This window comes from Telmatherina bonti (genome assembly GCF_933228915.1).
Source record: "Telmatherina bonti genome assembly, chromosome: 4".
NCBI lineage: Eukaryota > Metazoa > Chordata > Actinopteri > Atheriniformes > Telmatherinidae > Telmatherina > Telmatherina bonti.
The window spans coordinates 33,858,359-33,870,439 of record NC_136622.1 but is presented as its reverse complement, the minus strand read 5'-3'; the positions used below and the strand labels follow the sequence as shown (position 1 = coordinate 33,870,439).

Below are 12,081 nucleotides of genomic sequence, written 5' to 3'. Positions count from 1 at the left end.
TTTGCAGCCCCTAGTGGATGAAGGGGGAACTGCAGTTTTATGCACTTCCGCATAGGCTTCACTTTTAATCGCCGGAGGTTTCCACTTGGTTTCGTGGCTATTTTTATGATACAGTTTTATGAAGTTCCAGCTCAACACGAGCATACTACTTCACTTTTTGCAGCAACTGAGAAGGAGAAGAAAGATAGACCACCACGGGAGACAAAACGCGCGTCATCGGGACAGGACAAGGTAACGAGCATGCTCAGAACGACGGGAATTAACTTAGAGCGGAATGAAGGTTTACATGACAAAGTTTAAAAAGTTCGGAATTAAAATGTGAATAAATCAGCCGCTCACATCGGAATTACGTTGAATTCCGAACAGACTTTTGCATTATATGGTCATTTTTCATCAGTTTAAAATGGGATTAACTTTTTTTCAGAATTAAACAGGAATTAAAACTTCCATGTAAACGTAGAAATTGTCTTTCCAAGCGACTCAGTCTTGTGTCGGTTGGGGAACATTGTGATCTGAGGCTTTAGCCGGTTATCAGCAGCATCTCCCCAACAGCACAAAGCCCTGCCTCCTTTTGACGGCAGCCTTAAGTTAGGAAACATGATTAAAGTGCTCTACTTTCTGCTCTTTCTCTGAGGGGAAACTAGATAAAGCACTGAGCGCTAAAGGAGACAGAGGCAAAAGGAACATAAAAAGACTGCTGAGGATTGATGCAGCAGCTTTTCTAAATCTGCCTCATTAGGTCTTTACCTGTTAAAGACCAAACAGGAGGTGTTGTTGTCTGGGTCTGGTAATAGATGAAGTGATAAGTTTAATTAAATGTTTTTGAAGCTGGAAAAGCTCGCAGAAGTGTTTGGAGGGATGAAAGGATCTGCCTCATCCTGAGAGGAAGACGTCTGTCATGCAAACTGAAGTGCTGCTATTCGTAATAACCCTCAACTTGTCACTCAGGACTCATCATTCTCTGTTTTTCTGAGCTTTTCATGCAAAGTCTGACAAGTTTTCTGATTCATCTAACTGCTCTGTTGCAGGTGTCGTTGGTTTTATTGCTTTTGTGTTACGTAACGAAGATGATCTCCTCTAACTGTAACAACCTGATGACCAACAACACCTGCAATGCCGTTCCCAAACCCTCCTCACCTTCTTGGCGCTGCAGCTGCAGTTATTTTTCAGAGGAAAATCTGAGCAATGGAAATCCTGATTACTGTGCTGAGGTGCATTAAACCGCTTGTAAATGCGAGGATGCATTTCCCTACACTTGTCATCCTGACTCCATAAACGCTGGGAGTTTTTAACATTCAGCTGCACGCTCCCCCAGGTGCACGCTGCCAGATCTGTCAGGATCCAACACTTCGGCATTTTATCTCCATTTAGCCAAAAGAGAAAAAAACGAACGGAGGAAACAAACAGCCCCATTTCGAACCTAATGGATTTTTGCGCTCACAGAAGTCAGCTGAATTATGGGATAAGCTAAATGTTAAGTTTAAGCTTTTGCCCTTCACAGCTTAAACTCGGTACTTATTGGGGTTTTTAGCTAACGTCTTGTCAGAGCTTTGAAACTCTGAGTGCTGTTTTCTGAGGAGCGGAAGTAGTCTGGAGTCAAGTGGCTGATTCAGTCTTTCAGCCCACTCATTGTCCTCTGAATCTGTTCAAAAGCAGCGTCTATTTTTAGCCTTTGAGCGGTCGCAAGAATACCTCCGTTTCAACGAAAAGCAACCAGGACAGAAAGCTTGACGACATGCGCTACTTTTGCACTTTCAGTATCTTTTTAGCAAAGATCATTAACGGCGTGTGATGATGATCCTCTTTTCAGGCTTTGCCTCTGAGCCAATTAGTCCATCTTCTACGTGTTTTATACATGACTGTTGTCCCACTTCTTTAAAAATGTCTCTTTGCTTAAAGGCATGTAAAGGAACTAAGGAGGGAAACTGTGAAATGAAAAATCTCTGCAGGCTCAGACTGTAAAGACCAAGATGAGGATGTTGGTGGACTTGAATGGCTCTTTGGTTTTGTATGCTCCAGTCACGTTTTCATCTCAGGCTTCTGTCATGCCTCGAAGCTTTTTGGCATCCATCTGAACTCAAACGGCTGTCAGGCCTCCGTGAGTCTGCAGCACAGCTCTAAAGGAGAAGAGAGGACAGCCGAGTCCCCCTCCCCTCTTTAGTCCTTTAACGAAGCATCAGCAGCAGAATAAAAACACATTCATGACTCCGTTGCATTTTTGGAGACTGATGATGCAACGTCGTCATGAACAAACCCCAAATCTTCAGAGGACGAGCTTCTAATCAGAACGGAGGCGAAGAGGCGGATGTGCCAGCAGGGCTCCACTTCATCTGTTGTTTTCCGTCCCTCATGCTTTAATGATCAAATGCCCTCTGGTGGCTGAAAGGAATCACTTCAAAACCTGTCATATCTTTCAAACAACTGCTTCTGCTTTATGTTGGAAAGTCAGTGAAGTTTTAATCTCATTGTTTGGCAAAAAAACTTTAAAGAAACACGACAAACTTTTGCTATTTTTCCCGCCACGCGCCTAATTCTGACCTGTTGGCTCTCCCAGCCAGGAGCAGGCGATCTTACGATGATTCTTGGGGAGGTATCCTTTCAGTATTATGTCCCCCGCCTCTGGAAAAGCCTCCCAGAGGACATCAGGGCTGCAGGGAAACATTCATGTTTTTAAGAGCAGCTCAAACTCACTTTTTTATTTGGCTTTTACTATTTATTGTCTTAGTGTGGATCTTTTATTTATTCATTTTAACCCAATTCATTTCAGGGACATTTTAATCTATTTTCATGTGATTTCTATGAACTGAATTTTATAATTGATATTATTATTTTTTAGGGTTTTTTTTTTTTTTTTTATATGTATTTTTTCATTTTTGCATATTTTCTGGTGTTCCTCAGAGGGAACCTTCTGTGCCGGGTGTAATGATGGCGTATCTTTACCAGGCTGCTTTGTGCTCAGCAACATCTAACTAGGTGTATGTGTGACAGTAAAGACAAGTACTGGAAATGGGGGTAGGGTGTGTGTGTGTGTGTGTGTGTGTGTGTGGTACGCTGATGGCTTTTCTTCTTTGTTGTGCTTTTTGTATTGTGTAAAACACTTTGTGTTCCATTTCATCGTAGGAAAAGTGCTTTATAAATAAAGTTTGATTTGATTTGACTCTTGCTTTGTCTCTTTTAATCTTCTTGCATTTCTTTGCTGAATCAGCGATGGTGTGTGTTCAAAACAGCCAGTGTGTTTTTTAGCGTAAAGCAAAACTCTGCTACAACAACGCAGCATCCCGGATGTAAAAGTTGTAGTGTCTGTCATCCTCAGGACGCCGCTGGGCAGCTCCAGAAATAAACATGATAGACATCACTGTGTCATCAAACAAATCCGGGACGTGGAGTTATAACCCTTTAGTTTATTTATTTTCAGCAGTAATTGGATTATAACTGAAACATGAATATAAAACGACAAAGCAAACAAAATTAAGAGGTCACACATGTGACGCAAAAAACATATAATGTACAAGGGAACAATCTATGAAGAATATATGTGGTTATAACCCTTTAACGTTCACACTAACAAAAAGTGTAGGATAAATGTTTCTCTTTGTTTTTCAGTTTGTTTATGGAAAAGAATGAACAGAATAAATGTTTTTTAGCAAATGGTTGAGATGTTAAAAAGAAGTTGATAATAATGTAACAACAGTGAAATGGTTGACATGTGATACAGTAGTGTAATACACTGCTGTTAGTTATACACTACCAGTTAGTAGAGAAGCTCAGGCTGGTTCATTTTCACAATTCTTTAAAGAAATTCATCAAAGTCACTTCAAATCTACCGCTACCAGATGCTAGACCAGGACTTTAAGTTACATAATGCATCTTTAAGACTCACAACACAAACCGACATGTGGATGTCTGGACATTTGTTTGTTTGGATATCTGAACAGTTTTAAGGTGCTTGAAGTTCTCTAACTATTGTGATGGCAGAAACCGAACGTGTGGGAGATCGAATTGTTTGGAACGATTGTTCCGGGTAAAAGAATTGATTGTGTGTTGAAGCAGGGACACACTGACACCTGCAGGACCTCAGGCCTCGTGGCACCGAGTTGAATAGCTCTGGTTTAGACCAAATGCAGAACGTGGCATCATACTAGTGCAACGACAACGAACTTGACGCTACAAAGAGCAAGAGAACAAACAACTATTGTTAGGAAAGTTCATGGTTCCAGAGCGACAGGATCTTATTGTTAGCAGGCATCTTTTTCCTGCTGATTTAAATCATGAACTGAAAGACAAAGCTGTTTGTTTCACACTTCCTTTTGTTGTGGGCAGTGATATTTTTCTGTCTGTTGATCAACGTGTTGTATTTTGTGTCGCCAGTAGCTCAGTCTCAACCGTACGGTACTATTTTCCTATAGACCTACAACTGAAGGAGCCCAGTAAGGGTGCGCTGTGGTTCGGTTTTAGCCCTCTGGGGACCAAGGGTGTTTTAGAGAAATAAACCTGACTTTTAGTTTAAATGCTAACAAACACCACCTTCCAATGCTCCATAATGTCCTAGACCTTGTTTTTGTTTTAGTTTTGTTTTTCTAATTGAAATATCATAAACTACTATGTAAATGAGGCTCCTTTGCTTGAAATAAAGAGTATTATAATATAATATTTTATTCGAAGCATGACTAAAGGTACTGAAGGGGACTGAAGCACCGCAGCTTTCCGAAATCACTGTCAGCCAAGTTATAAATCTGTTACGACGTCGTTGTGTCGTTCATGTTGAAATAAGCTACTTGAGTAATGCAAATGTTAGTTTGAGCAATTACACATGGTATGCGTGCGTAAAAGCTGTTGTTTTCATAATTTATCGGCCTTGTAAATACAGAAGGCAGCTATCCGACTGCTAATGACACGATGCATAGTGATTGACACTGTTTGGAGGCGTTTCCTGAGGCGTCATCGGCTCTGATTGGACAAACACGTGTCATGCGCCAAAGACAAAGGCTCTGATTGGAACACCTATTTTGACACAACACTGTATCACTTATGAATGGGCTACAGTGATGCCGGAACTACCGTCTGAAAGAGGGGAAAAAAAGTAACTTTCTATCTTTTATGGTTTGACAGCTATGCTCGATTAAACAACATGGTCCCTGGCATCGCCGACAATGCCAGCGTCCCAGAGTGTTAAGGGACCCTTTTGTTAGCCTGGCAAGCCAGACTCTCCCGCTGTGCTAGCGTAGAGTCTGGGGACTCACTCGCATCAACGGATTTCGAGGGCGGGACAAACAAGAGTGAAGTAAACCAATCAGAAAAATGGTGGATGTGACGTCAGTAAAGCGGCAGCCTACAATGTCCGGAAGTGTTTGGTAGAGCGAACGCAACAGAAGAAAATAAACATGGCGTGCAGAACAGAAGACATAAATGACCTGTGTGGTTTTTGCTGTAAAAACCTGAGACTACATGGCGTTATTGGCAACTCGGTGTTGCTTTTTAAACCTAATCTTAAGTCAAAAACTAACATTTTGCAATGACTTGCAAGAAGAAACGAACTCCCACTACGTCTGTGCGCCATCTTGAATGTTTTTAAGAATACGTGGTGACACAAGGCAAGAGTCTCCTCAGATCAACCAATCAGAGTGGCCGGTTGCGATGCGAATCTCCGTGAAGAGGAGGGACTCCAGACTGAGTCGGTCTGTATTAAATATACAGAACAGTCCAGTCTGGCGTGCCAGGATACCCGTTTGTAGCAGAAACTCAAATAATCACATAGTATACCAGCCCGAACTGAACCAAACTGCTCAATGGGAATTGAGCCTAAACTCGAGCACCCAGGTGTTATGTTTCCATCAATGGGAATCAGTCAAATCGGTTACCAAAACTACTACAAAATCTCTTGATTTTGATCTTTTTGGACATAAAAATGTACATTAAAATCCTCATGAGGTTGCTGTATGTCTAATACCAACATCCCTGACATGTTGCTGCTTCTAATTAAAAATCCATTCAGTGTTTCCTCATTGTATTAAAAGCTTCGACTGAATCTGATTTTAAAACATGTCATAACAATAATTTAAAAATGCCCTCAAATAAATAAGTCGTTTTTTAATTAAAACTTTTTTATCTACTGTCTGACCGATATCCGATTATTTATGTATTTATTTAGCATATTTAGTTTAATATTACTATTTATCAGAAGCATTGAAATTATATTTAATAATTTATCTGTCTTCAAATGGATGTTATTGCATCCCTACTTAATGAAATATATTTACAGATTAATAATCTAAATGTCATTTCATATGATCTCTTATTTAATAAAGGATCTTAAAACATTTATTAAATAAGATTTGTTCTTTTAAATGACAAATAATTATTGTAGATTGAGGGATACCCGCAGTCTACTTTGAGTTAGAATAAAAGCTGTTTATATTGTAAAATCTTCTCTGTCCACCCAGCAGTGTCCTCTGGGAGAAGCTGTTCGGGTAATAGCTGCAATTAATTTACATAAATCAATATTTTTCTACGTATCACAGAGAGGGGAATTGTTTCTGTGACCCAGAAAGCACAGAGGGGGCTCGGCATCCACCGTGTCAGCTGATATACTGTAACACTCCCCAGTGAGGCTTTCTCATACCAGGACAAAGGGACTCCACCTTCATGTAACCAAGCCTTTAAAATCAGAGACATAAAAGAAAATCCATCAATCAGTGGGATCACCGACACACCCATCAGGACGGAACAAACATCGACCAGCAGAGAAACCAGATCTGCCTCCGAAGTAGGCCATCAGTTCATTCTGTCCAGATCCAACGAGACCAATCAGGTGTGATGCAGCCTGCACTGATTTCTAATGGCAGCGTACAGGAATCACTGAGGCTCAGCGGAGAGGAGAAAAAGGAATCAGAGACGACCTCGTAGACATTATGCAGATGGCTGAGAAGGAATACGGGAGATATGCATGTTTCATAGAGGTATTCCAGCTTCAGGAGAAATTCCTGTAGTTTAAGAGCAGATCGATCAGATGCGTTTGTGGTTTCTGTAAATAATTTAGCATGAGGTAAGATAATAACTGTCCTGCTATAGCAGCTCTGTTGGCATGTAAAAACAGAAAACCTGAAGCACAATCTGTCCAAATAACCAATCAGATGTGCCAGAAGTAAAATAAAAAAAAAAGAGCAGATTGACGTCAAGCATCTCGGTTTCAAAATAATTATTACAATACAAAATAATGAGCCACACAGTGGATGAAATGAAGGATAATTTAATATTATTAGTGTATAAAACAAGAGAAAAGTACACATTATGTCATTGCTGTTATACATACAGTCATTTTTAACCACATTCCATGCATTTGCTCAGCTCTTCAATGCACCTCGTGCACTGAGCCAGGCTCACAAACACGACTGCGACCATAAATAAATCATGTCAAGCTTGGAACAGTGATAACAGCTTATCAACTTATCACTGTTCCAAAAACTAAAACCGTGCTCGGTTATGATAATAAAATAAAATAAAGATCAGCGCCTTTATATTCCTGCTGCATTTATACCAAAGTAGTTGTGTTAACATTCACACTGACAGCAACTCTGTATGCACACATTGTCTCATGTTGTTTTAACTGTAAGGAACACATTGATCTACTTGTGATTTACAACTGTGTGTGGAATTAAAGTTGCAAGAGTTTTACCATTTAATGCTTTACTTCATAATTCAGGACAACAATCTTGTGAAAAATTATTGTATATAGTTTTTGGGGGTTTTTTTGTTTTTTTTTAATCTGGAGGAGAAAAACAATTATTTACCAATTTTAAATCTTAACTTACTGACTGATCAATTAGTCAAATTTTAGTAAAATAGTGGGAAATACCAACAACTATCCATAAACATGAACCCAAGGATTATTATCTTGCCATAAAGTAATAAAATTGACATTTTTCAGACAAATTAATTAAAAAAAAAAGACTACTTTTCTCCCCTTTTACAGTCTCCATAAAGGGTTTTGCAGACTTGGTGTTATGGATTACGTGGCTTGATACGATTGCTGCTGTTGTGCAAAAGAAATTAATGAACGCTGTTTTTAATGTGGCAGCTGCAGCTTTGTTCATGTTCGCATAATTATGTGCACATTTGCTCACAGATTTCTACAGATTTAATGTTTGAAAGCTGGGGCTTGAAAAGTAAGTAATATGGCACCTCAGTCTTAGCGTTGTGGAAAGGAGGTCAGTGTGTCCAGTTTTTTCTGAGGCTGTTTTGTGGAATTTCATTGTATGTTTGATTTCTTTGAAGAATTTTATGTTATACAGTATTTAATATCTTTCAACTTGTTTTCAAATGTAAAGATAGACGGTGCTAACGAATCTAAAATTAAAAGTTGGAAGGCGAAAAAATGACAACTTATTTTTGGGAATGACATTTTCCGTGGATTTCAGGCATAAAGACGTAACATTAAAGGTTTAAAGAGGGTCCATCTGTTTTATTGGGGGGTTGGGGGTTGTATGACAACCTATCGAACCATCAACACATCCTCTATCATGCATAAATGGTAAAACAAACATAAAATGAGATGAAACAAGGCAACAATGAAATAAGAATGTCAAGTCTCAAATGAGTTAACACTGTGCTTTAATCTGTATTACATCTGCTGTAATAGCTAAATATGGTGTTGTCTATCCACGTACGAAACTTGGACACAGCAGTGTAAACTCCAGGAAACTGAGCTTCAGCACAACCTTTACCCCACGACACAACGCCGTAGACCCGGCCATCGCAGACAAGTGGACCACCTGAATCCCCCTGAGAGTGCAAAAAAGAGGAAATGTCAGGGATTGCACAGTGTAAAAGTCTCTCAGGGCTCCTACTGAAGCCACATTTTACTGAACAAGCTGCTTGTATGTGTAATGCAAGTGACAAACTCCAGTGGTTAACTCCAGTTCCCCCCTCATCCACTAGGCACTCCAAAACAGAGCAAATCCTATGTTAAAAAGACCAACTTCACAGCAGAAACAAACATGTTTACAGCCTGGTACCAAAAAAAAAAATTAGGTTCAATAGTTCAAATTTACCTATTAAATTACTTGACAACTGTGGGGGAAATGATATTCTTTTTTTTAATTCTTCAATTAAGTAATTTAATCTTGAAATTTGGCATAGTTGGCTGCATGTCCTTTTGATTGACAGGTACCCAATATCCTGCTGCAGGAAGGCAGAATTTAGCGCAACCGCAGTTGTTAGCTGGTAAACAATGTGATTTAACTTTAGCTAGCCTATGCCTATTAGCTAGTTAGCTCCTGTTAGCTCCAGATTAGCTTAGTTAGCTCTTAGCTACAGGTAGATCAGAACTCGATCGATAGATAGATAGAACGCTACCAAGATGGCACACGGGTGATGTTGTGGAGGCTCTATCACAATCTGTGTTTCCATTACACCAAGAATTGTGCAAAAACTAAATATCGCAATAAATAAATAAAAAAAAAGAAAAAAAAATAACACTAATGGAAACATACATTTTAGAAAAAAAAAAAAAAAACCTCAAATATCGCTAAAAAGTTTTTACGCTCCATTGAGGTGGTTTCTCAGAGGTTTCAATACAGAAACATATGAAACATAAGGTGTCCCCCAGGGGGCTGTGACGAGTTCATTTCCCGTAAAGATGGCGCCGTGTGGAACAAAAAACAGCGAAGTTCAGAGATTTTAGAAATAAAATGAAATAAAACTGAGGGAAAAAAAATCTTCAAAAAGCTGCAGTAAATTCTTTACGGCAAGTAGAAAACACCAAACTAACGCTACGTGACTACCATGCATAATGGAAATGGAAACACCAACAAAAAGCAATTGTTGTCTGTCTAAACTTAGAAATATCGCTTTTATTTTGCAAAATAATGTAATGCAAACGCAGCTACCATCTATGTTCTAACAGTAATCAGAAGCTAACAAAGCCCATGAAAAGACAATATGACTTTATTCTAATATGAATTGTTTATTATACCAAAGCCTGGACTTATTCCAGAGTATTCTGTGTCTGGTATTCCTCTGATCCCAACCTGTATCTCTTATAAAATCTATTTTCTGATTGGACTGGGTCCAGAAACTAGATGGTTACCTCTTAGTTTAGAGACCAGTCATAAAATCAGCTTTGCACAGAACATATTGGTTTTAGTATCAGTGTGTTATTTACATCTAAAATGTCTTAACCATGTCCAAATGCTGTTTTTGCACACATTTGCTTTTATAGTTTTACTGCAACATGTTACGCCCAGCAGACAGGATTGTCACTTGAATGTGCACTTGAATGTGCACTGGAGCTGCAGCGTGCTTACATGGGTACTTCTTGCAATAAATTTGTGTTTTAATCTGGAGCTGAAATCTCTTCTGCGTTCTGTTTGAGAGAATTTAAAAAAAGCACATTGCACCATATCTCAGGCTCACTTTTTTAGCTGCACAGATAAAGACAAGTCTTTCCACACGAGAAACTTTTGGGAAATTGGAAAATATATGCAGGTTTTTCATCAAATCATTGTAATTTTAAAATAATTTAGATAAAACAGTGTCTTTTTTAGAAGAAGAATAAATATAAATGAGGCTTTCTTAAGCAAATTTAGTGTAAAAAAAAAAAAAAAATGCATCCAGATTTACATCTAATGAATTTAGAACTGGGACAGGAGCTATCTGTAAAGCACTTGTGACAACCTGAAGCCGTCTTACCTTACAGGCATCCTTTCCACCGATACTGTAACCGGCACACAGCATGTTTTCTGTTATGCTGCCGTTGAACGATGCACTGCTGTTACACTTTTCCGAGGAGATAATGGGAAGTTTGACAGTTCGCAGGGTGGAGGGAATCTGGCCTCCCCCGGGACTGGTGAATCCCCATCCAGACACTCGACACACTCTACCCTCCGCCATGACGGCGTCTTGCCTGGGCAGCAGAGCGAAGGAGACGTAGCTGTTCAGATAGATGGGAGCCCTGAGCTGAAGAGGCAGCACACACAGTGATCAGTGACGGTGTGTAGATGGGCACAGATTCATAAATAAAGATGATTTGCATTCTTTACCTTAATGAGCATAATGTCACTGTTGTTGGTGGTGTGGTTGTACGAAGGGTGGGGCACCAAAAACTGGGGTTGAATTTCCTGCTCTGTGCCTTCGTAAATGGTCAAAGAGTAGTCTCCTGCCACTATAATCATTTGTTTAACCCTGCATGTAAAAGAAGAGTTCAAACGTAAGCGTAACTCTTGCAGTCAGCAGCTGATCAGCTGAGCCTATAGCTCTCCGAAGCAGCTCTGCACTTTCCGACTGATTTAAAAAGCTGCACATCAACTCCATTCTGTTCGTTTCTCAGTCTTTGCAGAACTGAGTGCATGAACTTCCATCCCAACCCCAGAGATTTCAGTGAACTCATTTTAACATTCATGAAATGATTCATAAAGAGCAGAGCCGACTTCAAGCTTTTGCATAGAAAATATATTTTAGCCAAAGAAAAATTATGCGCATAAAAAAAAAACAGCGAAAGGTTAATGATGTCACGTCTTTTTATTTTTCTCAGCTTGTTTTCTTTTGATTTCATTACGTTAAACAAAGTCTCTTTTTATCTCACAGCTCTTTACCATGAACCATGTAATCATACTGCAAATTCACAATTTAGTCGTCTTTACAGACTTTTGTCCACAAGAGGTTTTTGTGCGTCGCAGTATGAAAACGTAATATTTAGATAATTATGGCTGAATTTCCTTTGACTGCTCCAGTTACATAAATTTAACTACACAAGAATAAACAGTTTTTGTTTTTTGTTTTTTTTGTCTAATATAGGTCAGTTTAATAAAAGCATGAAAACCCAGGTGTGAGGTAAACTACTGATGATGATGATGATGATGATGATCTGTTCAGGTCTTTCCTGCCAGTAAGACAGCATGCACACTTTAGGTTCCTGGAAATGGAGCACTTCACTTGAGTGTTTTCATGAACAAGGTTAGTTATACAAGCTCTTTTCCTGCTATAACCTGAACTTCGGTTCACTTTATGGAAAACAGTTACACAACAACTTTTTCCAAATGATATTATCCAGTAGTTTTGGGAGTTTGGAGTACTGTTTGTCCTGAC

The 12,081-nt window shown here is 39.2% G+C and overlaps 1 protein-coding gene across 1 annotated transcript in view; it reads right to left on the bottom strand.

The window, feature by feature from the left end:
* Positions 1–8,569: 8,569 nt before the first annotated feature.
* LOC306754767 (trypsin-3) overlaps positions 8,570–12,081 on the bottom strand; it is a gene marked incomplete at its 5' end in the record, with an annotated part of 14,629 nt that continues 11,117 nt past the window's right edge. Inside the window, 3 exons of the mRNA XM_079238849.1 lie at positions 8,570–8,778; positions 10,687–10,953; positions 11,037–11,178. Coding sequence (XP_079094975.1) covers positions 8,608–8,778; positions 10,687–10,953; positions 11,037–11,178 — 580 coding nt within the window. The 3' untranslated portion in view covers positions 8,570–8,607. The remainder of the gene's footprint in view (positions 8,779–10,686; positions 10,954–11,036; positions 11,179–12,081) is intronic.